At 40.3% G+C, this 25,094-nt stretch overlaps 2 protein-coding genes across 30 annotated transcripts in view; both read left to right on the top strand.

The window, feature by feature from the left end:
- The window catches only part of cast (calpastatin), a 39,477-nt gene extending 23,794 nt beyond the window's left edge, over positions 1 to 15,683 (top strand). For 7 of the 29 annotated variants that reach the window (XM_079680750.1, XM_079680747.1, XM_079680725.1 and 4 more), the window contains 31 exons: positions 385 to 483; positions 1,008 to 1,133; positions 1,467 to 1,511; positions 1,595 to 1,684; positions 1,793 to 1,873; positions 3,243 to 3,281; positions 4,086 to 4,169; positions 4,650 to 4,772; positions 4,861 to 4,947; positions 5,061 to 5,165; positions 5,310 to 5,426; positions 5,545 to 5,622; positions 5,735 to 5,827; positions 6,849 to 6,950; positions 7,090 to 7,194; positions 7,328 to 7,444; positions 7,564 to 7,641; positions 9,406 to 9,522; positions 9,798 to 9,881; positions 10,054 to 10,158; positions 10,712 to 10,828; positions 10,994 to 11,107; positions 11,231 to 11,347; positions 11,436 to 11,558; positions 11,672 to 11,752; positions 12,639 to 12,677; positions 13,229 to 13,369; positions 13,763 to 13,849; positions 14,123 to 14,152; positions 14,479 to 14,582; positions 14,665 to 15,683. In XM_079680750.1, coding sequence (XP_079536876.1) covers positions 385 to 483; positions 1,008 to 1,133; positions 1,467 to 1,511; positions 1,595 to 1,684; positions 1,793 to 1,873; positions 3,243 to 3,281; positions 4,086 to 4,169; positions 4,650 to 4,772; positions 4,861 to 4,947; positions 5,061 to 5,165; positions 5,310 to 5,426; positions 5,545 to 5,622; positions 5,735 to 5,827; positions 6,849 to 6,950; positions 7,090 to 7,194; positions 7,328 to 7,444; positions 7,564 to 7,641; positions 9,406 to 9,522; positions 9,798 to 9,881; positions 10,054 to 10,158; positions 10,712 to 10,828; positions 10,994 to 11,107; positions 11,231 to 11,347; positions 11,436 to 11,558; positions 11,672 to 11,752; positions 12,639 to 12,677; positions 13,229 to 13,369; positions 13,763 to 13,849; positions 14,123 to 14,152; positions 14,479 to 14,574 — 2,820 coding nt within the window. In that variant the 3' untranslated portion in view covers positions 14,575 to 14,582; positions 14,665 to 15,683. The remainder of the gene's footprint in view (positions 1 to 384; positions 484 to 1,007; positions 1,134 to 1,466; positions 1,512 to 1,594; positions 1,685 to 1,792; positions 1,874 to 3,242; positions 3,282 to 4,085; positions 4,170 to 4,649; positions 4,773 to 4,860; positions 4,948 to 5,060; positions 5,166 to 5,309; positions 5,427 to 5,544; positions 5,623 to 5,734; positions 5,828 to 6,848; positions 6,951 to 7,089; positions 7,195 to 7,327; positions 7,445 to 7,563; positions 7,642 to 9,405; positions 9,523 to 9,797; positions 9,882 to 10,053; positions 10,159 to 10,711; positions 10,829 to 10,993; positions 11,108 to 11,230; positions 11,348 to 11,435; positions 11,559 to 11,671; positions 11,753 to 12,638; positions 12,678 to 13,228; positions 13,370 to 13,762; positions 13,850 to 14,122; positions 14,153 to 14,478; positions 14,583 to 14,664) is intronic. The other 22 variants (XM_079680739.1, XM_079680735.1, XM_079680732.1 and 19 more) reach the window with 12 other exon arrangements.
- LOC307038907 (uncharacterized protein) lies at positions 10,988 to 23,203 on the top strand (the record flags this gene model as incomplete). Its single annotated transcript, XM_079680581.1, has 5 exons — positions 10,988 to 10,992; positions 21,304 to 21,423; positions 21,631 to 21,714; positions 21,857 to 21,961; positions 23,138 to 23,203. The coding sequence occupies exons 2-5, from the start codon at positions 21,337 to 21,339 to the stop codon at positions 23,201 to 23,203; spliced, it is 342 nt and encodes a 113-aa protein (XP_079536707.1). The 5' UTR covers positions 10,988 to 10,992; positions 21,304 to 21,336.
- Positions 23,204 to 25,094: the final 1,891 nt, after the last annotated feature.

Here is a 25,094-nt window from a genome sequence, read left to right on the forward strand (position 1 = left end):
TTATTTTGGTGCCTCTCAGGGCTTCAATATAAATACAAGACTAAGCAGCTGACTCTCACTTTTCTGATATTAAATGAGTGATTTTCGGAGTGTGGAAAAAGGTCAGCAGTGCTGTAAAATATGTCTTTATTTTATATAGTCTAAACCATGAAAAAGCACAATAATTTAACCAATAACATTGATCAATGGTCAGATTATTCTCAGCAACCTTGCTCTAGTTGGACTACATTGGCACTCTGACCAGAGATCAATGTGCATTTCTCCAGCTCTGTTTCCACTAGCATGTCTTCCATACTTCTTGTAAATATGTTACAGGGTTTATATTTATTAGTGCTGTGAATCTGTCTTGTGTTTTTGAGTAATCATTTGGCGACATGTTTGTAGACTGCTGCCGTCTCCCAAGTCAAAGCTACGGTTCCCTCTCCTGCCGCTGGCCTCACTGCAGTGACCAAACCTAAAGAGTCTCCCAAAGGCTCAGCTCAGGTAGACTCCACTGCTCCTCAGACTCTGTAACCTGACTGCCTGGAGGTTTACTTTCAAAGCTTTCCTTCTGCAACATCTTCTCTGTGGGGCGATCTTATCAGGTTTTTGTTCCTGTCTTTACCTGGGAACACTCTGGCTTTGGATATTACTCACTTTTGGAGTTTCTTTCTTTTTACCATCCAAAAAGGACATTTGTTCATTCCTTCTGCAGTCCTTTGCTCAGCATGCATACACTTGTTATTGTATTTGAAAATAATACACATCTTGCCCACTTGCAACACCAAACGAACACAGTTTGTTGTCTTGTCCTCTCGCTCTACTTCATTGCACAACTCTTGTTGAAACTTCTGAACTAATGTCTCTCATCAAAATGCTGAAGGACTTCTGCTGGAGACAGTCCATCGCTGTCCTCTGTTTTATTTGTTTCTTTGGGGATATATTCAACTTTGTGCATATACAGTCGATCTATAGTTTTACATCACATGTTCTTGGCTTATAATAGATTGAAATGTATTGTATTTTAGAGTGCAACTGCTACCACAACAGTCAAGGCCGAGGTGCCTAAAGTTGATACGGCTAGACCATCAAAGCCAACTGCAACGGCTGGAAATGTGTCTGTGCAGGGGAAGAAAGAAGTGACAGAAATTAAGGTAGACGATCCTGGATAAACTTTGGTGGAAGCTATCTGAGTTTTAGTTGGTGTATTTTCTGTCAGTGCAATATTAATGCATATGTTGTATTCAATATTTTCATGGTGGTCTGACAGAATAGACTTCACAGCCTTGTGAGACTTTTCATTGGTGTCAAACTTTGGGATTTCTTTTCTTTCTGGACTACAGTATATTATCATGAGGAAAAGTGACGTTTCATCTGTTTGCAACAACTTACTCCTGCAGTTGAGTCTCCATTAAGCTATCATCGTCTGTGTGTTGCGTGCTTCATTTTGTTTCATTCTGTGTACTGATTCTCAATCTTCGCTGCAGGTGCAGGTGGAGATTCCTCCGGCACCAGCTAAAGGAGCCAAAGAGGTAGATACTTACTGACGCAGTATGAGGTTGATTTGAAAAGCATGGTGCTTGCTGCAGTGTGCTGAATTGTGTTGCATGTGCAGGTTGATCCATTCGATGCCCTGGCCAACATACTGCCATCAGTGGGTCCTGCACCCGTCCTGCCTGTATACACAGGGCCAGAGGTCGTGGAGGTATAGCTCATGTCTATGTGTGTGTGTATATAATCTGAGCAGGTATATGATAACACGAAGCTGCAGCATGGCTCTGCTTTGAGTATAACTGTGTTGCATGTGTCACAGCATAACATCATCTCCGAGACGGGTCTGAAATGCGGAGAAAGAGACAGCACGCTGCCTCCAGGCTACAGATTTGATGATATGGTCAGTTGTCCCATCCTCTTCATCACGTCTTCTGGTTTACTAATAAGCTTGTGGAGTGTTTTGTTGTCCCATTGACAGACCTCACTGACGTACTGATTATCTAGAACAATGGAGACAATGCTGTAAGCAGCCAAACAGAACTCAAATCCCCTTGATTGAATCGGGCAGAGATGATAAGGGTCAAACATTGTACATTTTTGGTTACGAAATATGCATTATGCACTTTCAAAGAAATTCATCAAGAAATCAGAGATGGTATCAAAAGTCTGTTTCATAATCTGGTTTACTCATTCTAAAATGAAAACGTTCCAGGCCTCCCTCTGAGTATCTCATCTACAGTTTGAGAAATATTTTTGCAATTTCCCCCATCAACACATCAGAGCAGATTGGGATTTTATTGGATGGAGTCTTAAAGAGATGGGTGCTAAAAACTGAGCATTTCAGGCAGAGGGTGTGGGGGAAACTTCTGAAAGCAATTGGAGTCAGGACTCAGAGAGACACGAGGAGAGCTGGAGCTTTGATGGTAAACACTAACGGTTCATTTGGAGCTTCGGCCGGAGAATTCACAAAACATGTCACGGGCCACGGTTTGACCACACGGTTGAGATGCCACAATCAGTTCTGAAGAACTCTTTTGTAGTTCGAGGTTTTAACTAGTTCAGAGTGTAATAATCAACATTCTTCATCAGCGAGACTAAACAAATATGGACCCTGAACCTAATTAGAGCTCTCGTCCATAGAAAAGAATGTGTGCCAGGGAACCTACCTACTATCCCTGAACAATAAACTATCTCATGTCAGCTTGTGCTCGGTCATAATGTGCCCCGGCTGCCCCTCCTTAAGAGAGATAGCAGCAATACCCAAAGCCGTAGAACTATGCCATGGGAAAGGAGACAGTGAAAAGAGAAAATGATGAGCTGTGTCAAATGTCGAATACTTAAGCAAAGTATTCCCTAACAGAGGGTGAATACAGCTATATATGGACGGTAAATGGAAAATAATGAGCTTTTTGATTATTATAGCATGTTGATATGTTCAAAATACAAGTTTGAACCTCAAAATAAACATAATATTATACCTTTTAAATACATTTGATTTATTTTACCTTATTTTATCTAGCCAACGAAAGTCATTTAACATATTGTCAAACGTGTTGTATTTTCAATTTAAATGATATTCAGCCCTAGAGGCCGAGATTTAAAATACTGAGCACCTAAAATCAAAACAATCTGAGGACCATTTGATCATTTCAGAGGATTTATTTGTTTGGAGGACTGAACCTTTAAGTCAGTGAATATTGACTCCCGGAGTTATGTCAGAATTTACATTTTTATCTTGCAATCTAATATGAATTCTGTTTTTCCTCTAGCCTTCAGTTCCTGCAGATTACAAGCCGAAGGATGTTCCTGTAAGTGAATCATTTCGAACTCATATTTAGTGGAGTCACAACGTCCTGCATTACGCACATTTTGTTACAGATCAGACATAGACTCATGTAAACTTCTCCATCATATCTAAGCAAATGAGTATACGCTTACGTTGCACACACATTCAGGAAGCTCTGTTTCCACTGTATGATCTCCTGGTTCCTCTAGAGCGGGGAATGTTGCATTGAATGGCGGGTGTTGTCTCAGCAAACAGCTCAGACCCACCTTCTCTATTCAAGCTCGTTGATTCTTGTCCGACCAAACCCAAACACGCACGACAGCTCACACACTGATACATCTGTCACACACTTTGATATCCGCCCATGTGGAGGTTACTATTTACACACTATCAACACACCCAGTCTTGCATCACAGCGTACTCCCACTTTGCATCTCATATTGCCAGATGCTTCTTTAGCTGTGTGTTTCATGATCAGTTCTCAGCAAGATACTTTCCTCCAATGTGAGTTTTGTGTTTTTAGTTTAAATGTTTCTTATATTTGATGCTAAATCGAAACATTTGTATGTGTCACAAGTGGGTTTTTCATTGTTTTAATCTCTATGGAATGCAAAGGGTGTGTCTGTACTTTTCCTTCCCACTCTGTTGGTCTGGTTTTTATTATTTTTGCTCTTTTGTTTGCATTTGACTTGGCGAGGCATGCCCTCTAGTGGAGGATCATGTGGCTGTGATAGAATAACATTTGGAGCTTTTCCACTATTTTAAAGAATCTTGCCGGTATTGTGTTGTTCTTTGGTTGTGATGCATTTTCTGTTTTCCATTTTAGAAACCACTGAGCACGGACGAGGCCCTGGACTCTCTTTCATTTGGATTTGAGTCAGCCGCTCCAGCTGCACCCAAGAAGCAAGAGGTCAGAGTCTTTAAACACGTAGCACTCAGCTGCTAGTCCATTCTCCACCTTTACACCTCGTTGCCTAAATGGCAAAAGTCTGAAACTAAAATTCCCAGTTTGCCATGTCTGCTGTGGACAGTATCAATTGAAGACTTTGTCCTTTTTAGGCAGTCCAACAAATTGCTCTTTTCTTAATGATATATGCATACATAATATGGAGGCGTGTGGCGCAGTGTATAGAGCCTTGGTGTTGGGATCAGGGTTCAAACCCCACTGCGTTTAGCATGTTGTTGTGTCCCTGGGTCCCCAAATTGCTCCTGTGGGGATTGTCCACAGTATTGAGTAATTGAGTATTGTAAGTCGATTTGGATAAAAGCGTCTAACAAGTAACATGTAATGAAATGTTAACTTTTGTGCCACATCCTGTAAAATTAACTTTGAAGTCTCTGTTTGAAAGAACAAAGAGTTCTATTGTCTAATGCTGTGTCCCTGTTGCAGGTAATGACTGAAATGTCTGCAACAGTTCCTACTGTGTCTGTATGTCCTCCTCCAGCTGATAAAAAAGCCAAGATGGAGAATGATTTCTCCCTGGAGTCTTGCCTTCCTGCCGCTACTGCCACGGTACAGCATGTCCACACATCCTTTTCTTTCTTCTTGACCGGTCAGAAAGGTTGTTGTTCTTCAATGTTATCTTTGTCGGATTTTATAGAAAGCAGCTCCTCCTGTGTCTTCATGCAAAGCTCCCCCTGCTGATAAAACAACCAAGAAAGTGGACACCAAGCCCAAGACAGATGGGGTGAGACTAACAGGAGTTAATGTGGATCGTTTGAAACACATGTCCCTGTCTTCTTCTGTAGTAAAGGGACATTTAAGTAGATGAATAACTTTCCTCTCTGTTTCTCTCCCCAGGGTGACTCTATGTCTCTAGATGCTCTCAGCGCTCTCGTTGACACGCTTCCAGAAGATTTACCAAAACCTGATCTCCCTGAACTCAGACCTGAGGACATCATCTCGGTAGGAGCACGAGCAGCAACACAGCCTCGTCCTCATATTATCTCTGACTCTCTAATAAACAGTACAGTCAAGACACCTCCTCCCAGTTTCTTAAACACAGACAACACAACAATGCTCTTTTTTCCTATTTGTTTCCTTTTACAGGAGGGCAAACACAAGAAGGAGAAGGGTGTGTTTGTAGGAGAGAGGGATGACTCAATTGCTCCAGAATACAGGTTGAAGAAGGAGGACCTCAAAAAAGTGCCTGCTCTAAAACCTGAGGTGAGAGTGGGAAGATGTTGACGTTGAGGCCTTTAAAGTAAAAATGTGATATGAATACAGTGAACGCAGAATATTTATATTTACAATATATTTTTGCACTGTCCCCCTTCACCCACAGCCCGCCTTGGATACTGCTGATGCTCTGGACTTTTTGTCTGGAGCCTTCATGGACTCCTCATCAGCTCCTCCTGCACAGGTACAGTGTGGATATCTCACACATGCATGTTTTGAGTAAATAGTGTACAAATATTGCAAGAATACAGTATCTAACATCATCTCTTTAATGTGGTCTTTGTTGGTTGTTGCAGAAAGCCCCTGTCGTGGCTGTGTGTCCTCCTGCTAACAAATTCATGCAGGAGAAAATCCCTGATGATTTCTCTCTGGAGGCTGCAACTGCCACGGTACAGCACACTCACATATCTCTGATCCAGTGTAATGTTGATCACCTTCGTTCATCAAGGATGTTATGACTCAGGCTTTGGCTCATTTGTACTTTTTTGAAAGTATCAAAGTGTTCCCCATGCAAACAGAAACTATGAGCAATAAGGCAGCATGCAGATTTGCAAAAAACAGCTTTGTGTACTCTGGCCCAGTGGTTTTTGGAGATAACATCATGCTCACAATAAAAACGCTAAAATGCTGTTATCAAGCAGGTGTAACAATTCCGTAATAATTCACCCACAAAATGGCCATTGGAAGCCAATTACTCAACCTGTGATACCTTGAATTAATGAAGACAAATATTTTCTCGCAAGCCTTTAAGGTTTGATGCATATAACTACATGGGGGCAACAGCAAAAATATCTAAACATCTATTTCCAAACTGTCAAAATACTTGTGCACTTTAGAGGTATCATTTAGTCAGTTGAATGCTCATTACTTCACAAACACATGCATTTTCTCTAAAACTTTAATATTAAATACACTTCTAAACACTCTCAAACTTACATAGTGCTACTTATCTGTTGAAATCCGAAATGTATTCATTTGCAAGGTTTTAATGAAAATGTACAGTTGAGGTTGATGATATTTTGTTTTCGATCATCAAACAAGTATTTGAGGAAATATAAATGATAATGAACTTCTGATGTCCTTAATAGAAAAATCAAGAGATTATTTGGGATTTTTTTACAGAATGTTGTGCAATCCCGTTGATATTGAGATATTTGTCAGAATCAGGTAAACCTTTGACCTGCTGCTTGCACAACATCAAAACGTCAGGGGTTCACCAAACATCCATAGAGTCATGGTGTTAGCATTGCCAAAAACACACAGGTTTAGAACGTTTTTAGGGTTAATGTTTGAGTTAACTGTCGATGTAGGCCACACCCACTTCCGGAACACATTTGACCCCAGATATCTTTGTGTAACAAACCAATACATTAATACAAAGTTTGATTTCACCCCTTTTGTCTGGTGTAGAAAGTGGAGTCCAATTTTGCCGTGTGTCACGGTCCTCCTGCTGGTAAGAAAGCCGAAGTAGAGAAAACCGCTGCCGGAAAGGACAAGCTCAAGAGTGGTCAGGTGAGAGAAAAAGAAATGTTCCCCCTGAATTCATTTCCATCTTTTGTGTTTCTCCTTTTGTGTGCTAGAGACCTTTTGCTTTGATATTTGAATTATGTATGAGAGATCAATAAAGCACAATCTCTGTTTTTTTCCTCAGGGTGACTCATTCTCTCTGGATGCTCTCAGCGCTCTCAGTGACACGCTGCCAGTGGACATGCCAAAACCTGAACTTCCCGAACTCAGACCTGAGGACATCATCTCGGTAGGAGCACAAACACTCTCAGAGCTCACAGCCTTGAGGACACCTTCTGCTGTTGGCATATCGGTAGCATTTGAGTCAGTTTCTCACAGAAAGACTCAACAGGCATTATTATCTCCTCAACTTTTTTCTTTAGGAGGGCAAACACAAGAAGGAGAAGGGTGTGTTTGTAGGAGAGAGGGAAGACTCCATTGCTCCAGAATACAGGTTTAATAAGGAGGAACACAAAAAGCTGCCTGTTCCTAAACCTGAGGTGAGACTGAGTCAAATGTGGTTTACGGCTCTTATAGTTTCACTGTAATGTGATGAGTATGTTATTAATACATATTTTGTCTTTCTTTCCTTTGTTTCCCTCCTCCCCTCCACATGCAGCCCACCATGGGTACTGCTGATGCTCTGGACTTTTTGTCGGGAGGCTTCACGGATTCCTCATCAGCTCCTCCTGCACAGGTACAGTGTGGATCTGTTACTGTTAAGAGCAGACACTAATATAAGAATATGACAGATTATCTCTTCAACTGTCAACTCTTTCGGCCACTGCAGTTTCACCTGTGGCTACAGTATATGACCTAAAGCAGCATGCAGATGTGTGAAACTGCTGTCCTGCTTGCGGCTTTGTGAAACTGTAGTTTGGAACAGTGGCTCTTGCGGCTAAATGCTAACATTTGCTTGTAAACATGCTCACCGTGACAACACAAACATGGAAGCATTCTACCATGTTCGCTGATTAACACAAACTGAGGCTGAAAAGGATATTCCCTGTTCAGTCATAAACCAAAGAATTGGGCATTTTGACCGGATGATTACCAGCTTAAGAAGCAAACATACACAGCTACAGTTAGAAATTGATATAAAGTGTAATGTCATCCGTGTTGTCTCTGGTGTAGAAAATGCCCACTTTGGTTTTAAAAGTGTGAGAGACCTCCATCTGCTGTCAAGGCTCCTCTCGACACCCCTGGTGCTCTTCCTGTACAGGTACACTTTGGATATGTTATTGTTAGGCAAAAAATGAAAACAGAATACATTTTCTTTTCACATATAAAATAAAATAAAATAAGAGTTTACAGTCATACTAGCAACTGTTGGGTCACTACTCACTTTACTCTGAGGCTGTATTTTGGATCACTGGCTCCCAGAGCTAAATGCTAACTTTGCCATACTAACATACTCACCTTAACAACGCTAACATGATGTTTATAATGCCTCCTGAGAATATCAACTGTCCTAGTTTTAGCATGTCAGCATAATACCATTTGCTTATCATCACAAAATACTGACTGATAATGATATCCATATTTAATCACAAACCAAGATTTGGACAAATTGCAATTTTGACCTGATGAATCTGTAAAAAGACAATGAATACAGCAACAGAACACCATTAATATAAGGCTTGATGTCATCTCTGTTGTCTAGTAGGCCTATAGCCAATTGATTACAAACTGCCTGCGTGTCCCGGACCTCCACCTGCTGTCATGGCTCCTGCTCTTCCTGTACAGCTACAGTGTGGATCTGTTACTGTGACAGGCAGAACAAATTACGAGTTGTACAAAAATATATTATCACGTTTTCTTTTCAACTGCTGTCAGTGTTGGTTGTTTTAGAAAGCCAACACACTTTCTTTTGATGCGGTGTGTCCTCAGCAACTCAACTGGGTGACCACAGTTCAGCCAGACTGGCCAAATCACTTTTTCATATTTATACGTTTTAGCCATTAAGGATAAAAGTTCATGTCATGAACTGGATGTCCATGCATTTGGACATCATCCAAAAACTACCAGTAGAGCAGCATGTAGATTAGCTACAGTCATGCTCCCAGCTCTGAGAGACTGTAATTTGGCACAGTGACTCTTTGAGCTAAATGCTAACATCAGCATGCTAACATGCACACCTTAACAACGCTAACATGATGTTTATAATGCATGTCAGCATTCTCCCAATTGCTTATTAACACAACAAACGGATCAGGCTGATAATGACATTACTGATCAAACTGGACATATTTCAATTTTTAAATTGATGATGGCGTAATATGAAAACAGACAAATCTACCGATAGCCATTCATGTAAAGTTTGATGTCAACGCTCCTCGTGCAGACACATGAGCACACATTGGGTGTGAGGGCCCTCATACAGTCATACAAAAAGAATGATACCAATCTCACCAATATGTTTGCTTTGTCGTTGCTGAAAGCTGTGGTCTTTATTTTTCAGACCAAAGTAGAGGACTTGTCAGCTCTGGATATGCTTTCTGAAGACTTTGTGTCTACAACCAAAGCTTCTGGAGTTCAGGCACCTGCCCCTCCTGCAACCAAGAAAAAGACACCAGAGGTGTGTGTGTGTGTGTGTGTGTGTGTGTGTGTGTGTGTGTGTGTGTGTGTGTGTGTGTGTGTGTGTGTGTGTGTGTGTGTGTGTGTGTGTGTGTGTGTGTGTGTGTGTGTGTGTGTGTGTGTGTGTGTGTGTGTGTGTGTGTGTGTGTGTGTGTGTGTGTGTGTGTGTGTGTGTGTGTGTGTGTGTGTGTGTGTGTGTGTGTGTGTGTGTGTGTGTGTTCTGTCCCCCCACGGCTTCACCTACATGTCCTAAAGTATGTCCCTGTGTTCCTGTAGAGAATGGTTTGTCCTCTGGAGCGCCCTAACAAAGTTGACGTCCTCCACGTACAACCAGGACAGCCAAAACCCAAGACTGATAAGGTATTGCTTCTATTACTACTATGCATTTTTTTTATATATGTGTCTAAACTGCATACAAAGTCAAATAAATTGTGCATTGGACCACCTCATCTTGCATTGTATCTTCTTTTATTTATCTCACTATTTTTTTTACGACAGTCTCATTATATTTTTCCTCTCCTTGTCTCCTCAGGGTGACTCCTTCTCTCTGGATGCTCTCGGTGCTCTCTGTGACACGCTGCCAAAAGACCTCCCTAAACCTGAACTCCCCAAACTCAGACCTGAGGACATCATCTCGGTATGGGACACTCACAGACACACAATCACTCCCATTCAAAAAAACTCAAACTGTGGTTTTTGCTTCACCTAATCCACAAGATTGTGTTCCCTTATCATGTGTTACATAATCAATGGTAGATATAGTAGGGGTCAACAGATGTACGTTTTTCGAAAGTTCGATGCCAATATTGAGAGCAGGGTCGATTACTGATACTGTAGATAAAAAATTAGACACACAATTGCTCAAATGTGTTGAATATTATAAACACTGCTATTGTCTCTGTATGTCCAGGTAGATCTGCACTCTGTCTGCAGTGCAGTTACAAATAAAATAAGGTATAAATTAAATAATTATCCACAGGTAATCAAAACATTTAATTTTGTAAAAAAATTAAATGTTAACTCCAATTATAATCGTTCTTGTGCAAATCACATAACTTGCCTACTTTGGACCATACTGGCTCAATTCCCTGTATGTTTTTTAATTCTTTGTTTAGATGGGCAGACTGGATTGAGTGTGTGCCCTGGTAGTAAATAATGACCCCAATTTTTTCTTTAACTTGTTTCCACAGGAGAACAAACACAAGAAGGAGAAGGGTGTGTTTGTAGGAGAGAGGGATGACTCCATTCCTGCAGAATACAGGTTCAATGTGGAGGAAAGCAAAACATGGCCTGCTCCTAAACCTGAGGTGAGAAAAATGAATGTTTGCAATATATTTTCTTTAATGATAGGTTAACACTCTTTACCTTGGTAGTATTGATAAGTCAGACATCTCACCCTTATTTCCACTTATATCTATCTCCCAATATCATACTTTAATCATCTTTGTCCTTGATTTCCCCTCCTCCTGCAGTCCTCCATCAACACTGGTGATGCTCTGGACTTTTTATCTGGAGACTTTGCGTTCTCCTCATCCGCTCCTGTGGTCCAGGCTCCTGTCATCACCCCCTCAGCCCCCCCTGCACAGGTAAACACTGGATCCAGCACTGGTTGATGTAGCTCTAAAGAATACAATGTAATGCAAAGGTACTGCTATGCATTTGAAAAGTCCCATAGAAATTAAACATCCTATATTTTGTCACTCCTTCAGCCCTCTGCAGACTTTGCTCTGGACGCCTTGGCGGTAGAATTTGTTTCCTCCAGGGCTGCTTCGACGGTGAAGTCCTCTGCATGTGCTCCCACAGAATCTGCCGCAGATGTAAACACAGCACGAGTACATCTCAAGCCTTTTTTGGACTCTCTTAATCCCTGCAGTAACATGATCGGAATCTTTTTGTCTGTGTGTGTGCCCTCAGCTGGCCGCAGGAGCAGACAATGCCCTGGAGGCCCTGGATGCTCTGGATGCTCTGTCAGACACCTTGAAGGACATCACACCCGTCCCTATGCCCGCCCCCGTTCCTACCAGAGACCTCGTCAATGTAATGATGCCTTCAAGAGCACAGCCAACATGAGAGAGAATGATTTGTTATTTGTCGCCCGGTCACTTTAGCTTTTCTGATTGTAATCTGTTTTTGAATTTGTTTTTTTGCAGGAGGAGAAGCTGAAAGAAGAAAGGCTGATTAAGATGGGGGAGAGAGACGACACGTTGCCACCAGAGTATCGACCCACTGGGGTAAAAAACAGTCTTATATCTCCCTGTGTTTCCGTTGTGTACCCTTGAGAGGCCAGTAGGGAAACATGTATATATTGATCCACTATCCAAGCCTGATAGTTCTTGGTTTGAAAGTTAGTGACTGGCTCTCACACAATATGTGGACTTGTGTTTAAAATGCATGGAGAAATTAAAACCTAACTTGTAAGAAAACTGTGTATTTTTACTATTTAGAACAGGGGTAATGTTGCCCTTCAGCCTCTTGTGGTCAGAATTGGTACTACAGTAACAAACTGACAATAATTCAGACACAAAATAACTTTTCTATGACAGGCCATAACTTGTCTACTTGTTTTAACAAATGGAAAAAGTAAAATAAGCTAACTTAGATTTTCTTTAAAGCCATAAACATTAGAAAACTATATCGATTAGACTTAAAAAAAAAAAAAAAAAAGCCACCAGAATTAGTTTCATATTGGCCTCTGAGGAGTTCTATAGGTGTCCATCTTCCTGTAGCATTTTTATGTTGGAATTTCGTACTTCATTTTTTTCTACCCAAGTGTTGAGTGTTTCGTCCAGACTGAAATATCTAAAGACCTGTATGATTTTTTGCCATTACATTTTCAACAGACATGTGTATCCCAGAGACTAAATCTCATTTAAAATGTGGGACTTTTCCACTTAGTAGAGCCCATCAGCCTGGTTGATTAACAATTTAGGTTTAGGGAAGCAGCTGCTGGAGCATAATTCAAAGTATTAGTGCATGTTTTAGAAATACAGTGAACAGAGCTATGTGGGTTTGTTGATTTGAATATGTACTTTGATTGTTTGATATGCATGATATATGATTTGTACAGCTTGTAGTAATGTTACGATTGGTCTAATGTTTACCAATGTTGTTTTAAAGGATATTGGAAAAGTACCTGCACAACCAAAACCTAAGGGGGTAGGAATACACACACACACACACACACACACACACACACACACACACACACACACACACACACACACACACACACACACACACACACACACACACACACACACACACACACACACACCGTCCCTGGCATCCGGACAAAAACAATAAGACCGTTAAACACCTGAACTGCTGAAACAATTTCATAACATTCATCTGCTACTTAGTAATTATTTATCTATTATCTAATATATCATTCCAATAACTTGTATATAGACTCATATTGCACTATTCCACTCAACTGTTATTCTTTTTGTTTTACTTTTAATATAGTATATTTTAATATTGTTTTAATATTGTCTGCTTATCTGTATTATTGTGTTGCATTGTTGGAGAAGCCTGTGACCTAAGATTTTCAACGACATAATTACTCTGTAGCTATGTTAGTTTGACAATAAAGAAACTCGAACCTTGAACAAACACAGTCTCAGAATATGACAGTAGACAATCGAGCACTGTTAAATGGTGTAAAGTTCACTGTGTATAAACCACATGCACTACCTGTCTTTCTGCAGAAGTCTATGGATGATAAGACAGCGTTGGACCTGCTGTCCAGTGACTTCTCTGCTGCTGCCTCTCTACCTGTAGCACCTGTTGCTTCAGGCGCTGCCACAACAAAGCTGGAACCTCCTGTGCTTGACTCAGAGCCCCTGAAGGTATTTATAGTTCCTCCTTCTATGGAAATCTTAATGTTTGCTATTAAAGTGCAATGTGGTGTGCTGTCATATTTCAGTACTGCACTAGACTTTTTTCATTTTCTGCTGTTTTTGGATACAAACTTTATCAATTCAATTTAATTAAATGTGCTTTTTTTACATGTTACAAAGATAATATTTCCAAAGTGTATAAAGGATCATCAAAAAAAAGTGAGAAATCCATAAAATCAAGCAATGTAGGGAATAGTGTATGCAATAGTTTTTCCAGAATGAAATTAGCAATTGAAAATGGCTAGCTGGATTTTAATTTATGCAGAAATCTTAAACAACTGTATTATTAGTTTGGCTTGTTGTGTTTGTTTATCATTTTCCTTATTTATCATTCTTTCCTAGCCAATGGCTGGCTCTGTCCTGGACTCCCTGTCCAGCACCCTGCTCCCAGACGCCCCAGAGTTCATACCTAAGTCAGACAAACCAAAGGTAAAATAAGATCTGTGAGAGGTCAGGATGTAAGATCACTCCATCAGATGATTAAGTAAATGTTAGAGACCAAATGTAAAGCTTGACATCTAATGGTATCAATCTGCTTTTGACTAATGGCATTTGATAAGCACTGACGTTGGGCACTTTTAGATTTCACTTTGACATGGCGCCCTCTTTCGGTCATGTAATAGCATTAAACCGTATCAGAGGTCTCCTCCTCATGGAGCTCGAGGAGTGTTGGGCCTAACCAAGGTGTCAACTTTGTTACAGGGCAAGAGCAAGTCAAAGTCAAAGTCCAAAGTAAGCAAACTGCTCGCTGCATGGAGAAAACAATGACGTCCGATTTGCATGATAATGTACAAAGGATTCTGTGAACGTGTAATTGAACCAAATTAAAAAACAAAAAATCTCTATCGGTGGATTCCTGCGAAAATCTGCATGTGATGTACTCTCCTGTCTCTTTAGCCGATGTGAAATCTGCATGTGATGTACTCTCCTGTCTCTTTAGCCGATGTGAAATCTGCATGTGATGTACTCTCCTGTCTCTTTAGCCGATGTGAAATCTGCATGCAACGGTCTTCTCTTCCTTTCTATATTTTTTGTAAAACTTCAATCTTATATTTCAGAAGCACCATGCAGAGGAGCCTCACTCTGACCAGCTCCCAGCACAGCCAAGCTCTGACGTCGCGCCCAAATCTACAAGGAAGGGAGGCAGGAGCTAGACCACTGGGTAAGGATTCTTCTCATCTTATGCACGATTTCACCTGATAAAATCTGAGGATAAAGTGCTGACTGTTGAACATGTGTTGCAGGTTGTCAGAGCAATATGACCCCCCCGGCCACAGGGACTTCAGTGAGGGAGCTGCTCTCTGGATAATAATTCTATTTTTTCTAAATCGCCTAGAATGTATACTGGATGAAAGACGAACCAAGACACACACACACACACACTCACACACTCTGCATGTGGCACCTCTTTTGCTTGGTTTCACATGTATTTAAGTTTGTAAGATGTTGGTTTTCTGTGGAGAATATGAAAAGACTGTTGAAACAAGATGGAGAATAGAAGAATGAGAAAGACAGAGGGGGAAACTGGCGGGAAGGAGAGAGAAAGTCAGGTGATAATCTTTTTTGTTGGTTGGTGGTTTGAGCGTGCTGATGAGAGGAAGGCGCCGCCTGTCAGAGTCCTGCATGAACATGTCAGCTGACAGTTGTTCACACTCTAATATTACAACTGTTGTGATGTTGGTTGGAGCGGAGGGGGGTGTATCGTATCGGGATGTTTGTGCAATCTTGATGTACACAGAAAAGCACGTTTTTCTATCATGCCATTAATACACTAGTGTACAGCTTAGTTTGCTTTCTATTTTGGACAACGCATAGTTTACATAATTACATATGTGGAGGTTTCCAGGAGCTTAATTATATATCCTAGGGCTTCTCACAAATGCCTTTAAATTTCTACAGAGAAATATCTGTTTTAAAAAAAGAAGAAGAAGGTTCTTTTGTATGCATTTGGCCTTGTAGAAAAAATAATTGCTTGTGTCCAGAGGTGTACTTAGTGAACTGAGGTGGCTCCAAGCTTTTTTTAACTGCCCTTGTTGTATACTGTAAAAAAAAAAAAAAGAAGAAAAAAAAAGTTTTTGCTCTATTAAAGACAACACTGTATAATTGTTAAAGGCTTTTAAAATGTAAAGTCCAAAATCAATATACGGCACCCTTGTTTTAATTTTTTCATGGCAAAAGTTTTGTGTGGGTGTGAGTCAAAAGATGTGAGATGTATTTTAGATGAGGGAATGCTAATTCAATAAATAAAAATATGTAAAAACTGTGGTGTGTGTGTGTGTACACGGTATTGGCAGACAATCAATGTAATATACATATGTTTTTTTAAAACAACACATACAACACTTTCGTTTTGGTGTCAGGGTTGGGTGACTTTAGTATTTCTAATTGGAAAGACTATGTTGGATGAATAGAAAACTACTTTCTTTTGTTATGGTCAACATGACATCAAGAATTATCAGACATTTTACAAATCTTTATAAACATCAAAATCAAGAAAAGCAGAAAACAAACAGCTTTGTGTACTCTGGCCCAGTGGCTCTTGATAACATCATGCTCACAATAAAAACACTAAAATGCTGTTATCAAGCAGGTATAACAATTCCGTAATAATTCACCCACAAAATGGCCATTGGAAGCCATTCACTCAACCTGTGATACATTGAATTAATGAAGACAAATATTTTCTCGCAAATCTTTAAGGTTTGGCTATATGGGGGCTGCGTCTAACAACAGCAAAAAGATCTAAATATCTATTTCCAAACTCAAAAACTACTTGTGCACTTTAGAGGTATCATTTAGCAGTTGAATGGTTTATCTGGTGCACCAGCTAAACCAGCTAAACCAGCCATCCTGGCCAGCTAAAAAAAATAGCATACCAGAGGCTGGTCACCAGCATCCATCTATCACCAGCTTATGTTTAATAATAGTATTAAATATACCATGCTGGAAGCTTACCAGGATTCCAGGTGACCAGCATACATTGTTTAAATACTGGTATGATTATTTAAACCAGAGAACATAAATATATTACAAAGATTCATTGTGTCATGTATTCTGGTATCTACCAAAATAAAGACACTGTATAGTGTTCACAACAGTATTTTAATTTAATAAATAGCAATACATAGCTAATTAATATAATAAAATACACAGTAACAATACACTAATTATACAAATAACAACCAACCTGCAATCAAACATAAATATATTATCTAAAACAGGTGCATTTGATTTAAAATAAAAGTAATAAATATAATTCAATATTTAAATGGTAACAAAAACAGTAATACTATGTATGATTAGAAAAAGACAACAAAGAAAGTGTTTTTGTTTTTTCCTTCATGTCCATACTGTTTCCCGTTGTGTAGCATCCCGCCTTTTCCAATCTGGCCTGCATCTCTGTCTGTTGAAGCCACTTCTTGAAGCAAACGGAAAATAAATGTACAGATATAATAATAATAATAATAATAATAATAATAATAAATGATATTTATATACATAGCCGTGGGAACATGTTTCAAATGGGGGGTGCTGTGGGGATCACATCCTCTAGGGGGGTCAGGGGGGAAGATTTTTTTTCAACATTATAAAGTAAAATGCTTCAATCTGGTGCACTTTGAGTTGAATTGCCAGAGACTAGATCTAAGGGGTACATCTCTAAACACCCATATCGAAAAGATCGGTTTACATTTTAATAATCAAATAAGTATGTGGACATAACCAATAACCTAACATAGCCAATAACAAGTAAATGTAACTTATTTTATTTTTGTTGTTCATTTATTTCTTATTTTACCAGTTAACATTTATTTATTTATGCATATTCTTTAATCTCTCCAGATTTAAACAATATTTCTGGTTTACTGCCCTATAGTATGCACTGGAATGATTTCAAACTTGTTTTTATTTATCCCAATAATTATAAAGGTGTGCCTTGGGAATATTTGTTTACATAAATTGTTAACAAACCGTTTGAGACCCTCTGAGATAACTTAGACTAAAGTGAACTATCTAAACACTCAGTCCTTTACCTCACTGAGCCTCTTAGTCCGTCTGGAGAGGACTCTCCCTCCACTTCTTTTATCCGTTAGCGCAGCAGAAACTAACAAAAATCCCCGCCGGTATCTCTCTCGCTCTCTCTCTGTGTGTGAGCTGCGGGCGCCTGATAAGCCAACATCCCCCACTTTCATCGTACAGGGCAAATGGAAACTGTAACCGGGGTGAAAAGGGTGTTATCTTTACTTAATTATGAATGTTGTTACATCAGGGCTGAAAATTCGTTTTTTGTATTATATTTCCATTTAATCTTGTGGACGTGCAGATTCCCTGTCCTCCATCAGGGGGTGCTGCAGCACCCTCAGCACCCATACTTCCCACGGCCCTGTTTATATAGCGCCTTTCAAGGGACCCAAGTTCGCTGTACATGGTAATATAATATATAAGTACACTGTAAAAAGAAAACGTGACATTTACGTTAACATTTGGGCTGCTGTGGTTGCCAGAACTTGACCGTTAAAGTATGGTCAAATACATTACAAATTACAGTTGGTTGACATAGACGTTACAGTCAACAATTGCTTATGGTGAATTACAATGGCAAAAACTAATAGAGCTAGTGTAGCCTACATGGTGCAACTGTATTATTTGGGAAATAGAAGAATCGGATCAGGATTCGGTATTGGCAGACAATCAATATCAAATGAATCGGATCATTTAGCATCAGCCTTTGATCACCTGTGTCGACTTGCAGCCTAAATACAAAGATAACTCCACTCCTCTCCTACCACTCTTACCTCTAATAAGCCTTGGTAGAACTAGTGTCCGAGTCATAGGGTCCAGAACTGACTGAAGACATGTGGAACAGAGTCCCAGACAGGCATGGTTCCATGTTCAGGAAACTGGAACTTTGAACAGGTGTTTTCATATTTTCTGCCTGAAGATTCACAAGTTCCTGAATCCTGATCCGATTTCCCAGATAATACAGGTACACCATGCACACTAGCTCTATTTGTTTTTGCCATTGTAATTTACCATACGAAATTGTTGACTGTAAAGTCTAGATGCCAACCAACTGTAATTTGTAATGTATTTTACCTTACTTTAACGGACAAGTTCTGGCAACCACAGCAGCCCAAATGTTAACGTAAAATGTCAAGTTTTCTTTTTACAGTGTAGGGCCTACTTATATCTGTACATTTATTTTCCGTTTGCTTCAAGAAGTGGCTTCAACAAACAGAGATGCAGGCCAGATTGGGAAAGGCTGGACGTTACACAACGGGAAACATTATGGACATGAACAAGGAAAAACAAAAAACACTTTCTTTGTTGCCTTTTTCTAATCGTACATAGTGTTACTGTTTTTGTTACCATTTAAATATTGAATCATATTTATTACTTTTATTTTAAATCAAATGCACCTGTTTTATATAATATATTTATTTTGATGTATAGGTTGATTTGCAGGTTGGTTGTTATTTGTATAATTATTGTATTGTTACTGTGTATTTTATTATATTAACTAGCTATTTATTACATTACAATACTGTTATGAACACTAATGTCTTTATATTTTGTACCAGAATACATGACACAATGAATCTTTGTCATACATGTTTTCTGGTTTAAATAATCATACCATTTAAACAATGTCTACTGGTCACGTGGAATCCTGGTAAGCTTCCAGCATGGTATATTTAATACTATAATTAAACATAAGCTGGTGATAGATGGATGCTGGTGACCAGCCGCTGGTATGCTGTTTTTTTTAGCTGGCAAGGATGGCTGGTTCAGCTGGTTTAGCTGGTGGCCGGTTTATCTGGTTCAAACCTATAACAGTGGCTCTTGCGGCTAAATGCTAACATTTGCTTGTAAACATGCTCACCGTGACAACACAAACATGGAAGCATTCTACCATGTTCGCTGATTAACACAAACTGAGGCTGAAAAGGATATTCCCTATTCAGTCATAAACCAAAGAATTGGGCATTTTGACCGGATGATTACCAGCTTAAGAAGCAAACATACACAGCTACAGTTAGACTTTGATATCAAGTGTAATGTCATCCGTGTTGTCTCTGGTGTAGAAAATGCCCACTTTGGTTTTAAAAGTGTGAGAGACCTCCATCTGCTGTCAAGGCTCCTCTCGACACCCCTGGTGCTCTTCCTGTACAGGTACACTTTGGATATGTTAAACAATAACAGTAGGCTATATATTTTCTTTTCACATTTAAAACCTAAAATAAAATAAGAGTTTACAGTCATACTAGCGGCTATATGGTAATTTAGTAGCCTACTCACTTTACTCTTTGAGGCTGTATTTTGGATCACTGGCTCCCAGAGCTAAATGCTAACTTTGCCATACTAACATAATCACCTTAACAACGCTAACATGATGTTTATAATGCTGGGAATATGTCTATGTAGTTTAGCATGTTAGCATATTACCATTTGCTTATCATCACGAAATACAGCTGAAACTGATAATGATATCCATATTTAATCACAAACCAAGATTTGGACAAATTGCAATTTTGACCTGGTGATTCTGTAAAAAGACAATGAATACAGCAACAGAAAACCATTAATATGAGGCTTGATGTCATCTCTGTTGTCTAGTAGGCCTATAGCCAATTGATTACGAACTGCCTGTGTGTTTTGGACCTCCACCTGCTGTCATGGTTCCTGTCCACACTCCTGTTCCTGCAGTGTGAAACACTTATCAGCTGACATACATTTATGAACATTTAATAAAAATAATCTGTTATCCCTTCAAAGAGTCTACAGTCATACTAGCGATTCAGTGAGGCTGTAGCTTTGAACACTGTCTCTCAGAGCTCATTGCTAACATCCCATGCTAAATTCCTCTACGTGATGATGATGTTTATGCCTTTTTGGCATATCCACAGATCGAGTTATTTTTTATGTTTGCATTCTCATATTTGTTTATGCACAAAGAACAGCTGAGACTGATGATGATATATCATTGTCAGTGACAAACCAAAGATTTGGACAAATTAGAAATTTGACCCGATTATGTAAAATAACAACAAATACAGCTACTGACATCCATTAATATGACGTTTGGTGTCATCTCTGTTGTCTGATAGAAACTTGAGCACACTTTGGTTGTGTGTCTTGGACCTCCACCTGCTGTCATGGCTCCTGCTCTTCCTGTACAGCTACAGTGTGGATCTGTTACTGTGACAGGCAGAACAAATTACGAGTTGTACAAAAAATATTATCACGTTTTCTTTTCAACTGCTGTCAGTGTTGGTTGTTTTAGAAAGCCAACACACTTTCTTTTGATGCGGTGTGTCCTCAGCAACTCAACTGGCTGACCACAGTTCAGCCAGACTGGCCAAATCACTTTTTCTTATTTATACGTTTTATCCATTAAGGATACAAGTTCATGTCATGAACTGGATGTCCATGCATTTGGACATCATCAAAAAACTACCAGTAGAGCAGCATGTAGGTTAGCTACAGTCATGCTCCCAACTCTGTGAGACTGTAATTTGGCACAGTGACTCTTTGAGCTAAATGCTAACATCAGCATGCTAACATGCACACCTTAACAACGCTAACATGATGTTTATAATGCATGTCAGCATTCTCCCAATTGCTTATTAACACAACAAACGGATCAGGCTGATAATGACATTACTGATCATACTGGACATATTTCAATTTTTAAATTGATGATGGCGTAATATGAAAACAGACAAATCTACCGATAGCCATTCATGTAAAGTTTGTTGTCAACGCTCCTCGTGCATGAGCACACATTGGGTGTGAGGGCCCTCATACAGTCATACAAAAAGAATGATACCAATCTCACCAATATGTTTGCTTTGTCGTTGCTGAAAGCTGTGGTCTTTATTTTTCAGACCAAAGTAGAGGACTTGTCAGCTCTGGATATGCTTTCTGAAGACTTTGTGTCTACAACCAAAGCTTCTGGAGTTCAGGCACCTGCCCCTCCTGCAACCAAGAAAAAGACACCAGAGGTGTGTGTGTGTGTGTGTGTGTGTGTGTGTGTGTGTGTGTGTGTGTGTGTGTGTGTTTGTGTGTGTGTGTGTGTGTGTGTGTGTGTGTGTGTGTGTGTTTATATGACAAATTGAGATGATTTCGTATTGCGGGCTCTTTGTGCCTGTCATTGGGTCCCCCCACGGCTTCACCTACATGTCCTAAAGTATGTCCCTGTGTTCCTGTAGAGAACGGTTTGTCCTCTGGAGCGTCCTAACAAAGTTGACGTCATCCACGTACAACCACGACAGCCAAAACCCAAGACTGATAAGGTATTGCTTCTATTACTACTATGATTTTTTTTACATGCGTCTAAACTGCATACAAAGTCAAATAAATTATATCTTCTTTTACTTATCTCACAATTTTTTTTACGACAGTCTCATTATATTTTTCCTCTCCTTGTCTCCTCAGGGTGACTCCTTCTCTCTGGATGCTCTCGGTGCTCTCTGTGACACGCTGCCAAAAGACCTCCCTAAACCTGAACTCCCCAAACTCAGACCTGAGGACGTCATCTCGGTATGGGACACTCACAGAAACACAATCACTCCCGACGAGTGGAAATTTGTCCAGGATTTACGAGCTATGAATGCAGTTGTACATGCACGCGCGCCGCTCGTTCCAGATCCTTATCTGATTCTTTCCCAAGTTCCAGCCTCTGCAGCATTTTTTACTGTTGTAGACCTCTCAAATGCATTTTTCAGTGTCCCTGTACACAAAGACAGTCAATTTTGCTTCGCATTTGAATATGATGGTAAACCTTACACATTCACACGTTTGTGTCAAGGCTACTGCGAATCTCCCACTGTGTACAACCAAGCATTGTGTACAAGTTTGGCCTCTCTCCAAGTTTCTAAAGGCACCGCTCTCATACAATATGTTGATGACCTCATGATTTGCGCACCCACAGCAGAACAGTGTGAAGCTGATACCATCTCCTTGTTACAACACCTCGCAGCTGAGGGGCCACAAAGCCAGTTTTTCTAAACTTCAATATGTGCAAAAGACAGTTACATTTCCGGATCACATCATTTCAGGAGAGGGAAAAAACGCTTTCAGATAAGCGTATTGCATCATTGGCTGCTCTGCCAAAACCTGTCACTAAGCGACAGATGATGTCATTTTTGGGTAGGTGTTCATACTGCAGGTCATTTATTCCTAACTATTCTCCGCTCGAACAACCATTCTGCACAATCACGCATGTCACCGATTTGAAACCTGCAGATCGCCTTATATGGACGCCGGAAGCCGACGAAGGATTCATTAACATGAAGCTGGCTCTCCAATCCCCGCCGACGCTAGGTCTGCTTGATCCTACCAAGCCTTTTACACAGGCAGTGGATGAACATCGCGATGGGTGTATGACCTCAGTTCTCCTTCAGGATCATGGGGGGAAACAGAGGCCTGTTGCCTATTTCTCCTGCAAGCTACACCCTGTAGCTGCTGGCCTGCCAAAATGTCTCTGTGCAGTTGCTGCAGCTGAAAAAGCTCTCAACTCCTCACGTGACATTGTAGGTTATGCACCTTTAACACTGTTGGTTCCACACGCTGTTTGTCTCATCCTCTGTGAACAGAGAACATCACACCTCTCTGCTGCACGTCGTCTTAGGTATCACACATGCCTGCTAGACATGCCTAATGTTGAAGTCAAACGCTGTACCACTCTGAACCCAGCATCTCTTATGCCTCTCCCAGAAGACGGTGACGAACACGACTGTGTTTCCGAGCTTCTTATTGGATGTACTCCCAGACCTGACTTAAAAGATGTACCCCTGACCAACCCTGACCTCATTTTGTGTGTTGATGGGTCCGCCTCTCGCGACCCTGTGGGCACTAATCGGGTGGGTTTCTCTGTTGTTTCAACAATATGTGGACTCGTGTTTAAAATGCATGGAGAAATGAAATCCTAACTTGTAAGAAAACTATGTATTTTTACTATTTAGAACATGGGTAATGTTGCCCTTCAGCCTCTTGTGGTCAGAATTGGTACTACAGTAACAAACACTGACAATTTAGTGAGTACATTATCAACATAACGTTATATTAATGTCAATTCTTGATGAATGATGAGAGGTTACTTAAACATTTTTTTCTTAATGTTCTAAAATTGTTTGGGCCCCCGTGGTGAGGGTGTTTGGGGTGGCCAATAGGGTGGCCAGGATTCAGCTGGGGGTGGCCCCCAGCTCCGCCACTGCCCTCAGGGACTTATTCCGGTGTGAACGCGATCTGCTCTTTAGTTCATCAGAACTAAGGAGTTCTGATGAACTAAGTTCTGATGAACTAAGTACGGCAAAGTACTTGGTGTGAAAGCGCCTAAAGAAAGAAAGCTGACATTAAGTACTGTTAATATCTATACAGGTTTTTAATTTCACTCCTCTCTTCGCTGACATTTAGTAAATGCAGGTACATTTTTAGCAGCGATTCATACTAAATCCGTTGTCCCTCCCCCTGGTGCCAGGACCAACAGATTCATCTCTAGGCTCAGCAGCCCTGTCCCCCAATAAGTGTTATATTTTCACAGCTCAGTGTCAGTAAATATTGTGCAGTTAGTATTGGACTACAAGATAGATGCAAGCCTGTACAGGTCGAGTTATTTAAAGCATAAATGAGTCGGTTGGGTCCGATTGGTTTGGTTTGGTGTGGTTACAGCAATTGTGCTTGGTTGGCGTGGCCTGGGCCTGGTGGTGGGGCCCAATGTGACATATTTCCATGGGGCCCAAAATCCCTGGCGGCGCCCCTGGTTGTGTCAGTGTATTCTCCAGAGGGTAGGACCTAGAAACACATTTACTACCCAATAGCATTGTGAGGCTGAACAAAAGGACCTTTTGACTATGTAAATGTAGTCTTCTAAAAAACCCAAACATTTACTGACTTTTTTAGGATAGCTTAAAGTAATGTTTTAAAATTACAACCGGGGGCCTTACAGGGTTAAGGGCTATTGTTTATTGTTATTTAGTTTAAGATGTTTATTCTTAACCTATCATTTAATGTAAAAACTCTTATTTAAATGATGTGTGTGTGTCTCTGTATTCCTGATGATACACTGAGAGAATGAGCTTATAGTGCTGCTGATCATCATAAGCTAAACAGTCTGTATATTGCATTACATCATAATGTAAGCTTCGTTGATACTTTGCCTGTAGGAATATGAAAAAAATAGTTAGATATACTGAATATTATTTGATCTATTCCACCACTAGCTTAATCCCAAATAATGTAGAGGTGTGTTGTAGGTGCCTTAAATAACCCCTTATTGAGATGAGATGTATTTTTATGTTCATATAATAGTGATTTCAATGCCACCCCAAAATGATCACAGGTTCCATCCTGGCCACCCCACTGCCTGAGGGAGGATTAGTCAAATGAAGCCGCTGACGTCACTTCTTCTTCTTCTGCTTTGGGTTTACTGGCAGGCCGCAAACAACTTCACGGTTTATACTGCCACTCGAAGTCCCCGGAGTTGGGGACTGGCTTCAGTAGAAGCTGCTGGGACTCCCAGCAGCTTCTACTGAAGCCTTCCGAGTAAATCGGCAGAAACGCCGACACCTCCTCATCTCCACCGCTCCCATGTATTCTTTTGTGCTGCCATAAGTTAGTCTCTCTCCGTTTGTGCGCTTTGTGCGAGGAAAATAAAATGGCGGCTTCACAAAAC

Source organism: Notothenia rossii (assembly GCF_949606895.1).
Source record: "Notothenia rossii genome assembly, chromosome: 5".
Taxonomy (NCBI): domain Eukaryota; kingdom Metazoa; phylum Chordata; class Actinopteri; order Perciformes; family Nototheniidae; genus Notothenia; species Notothenia rossii.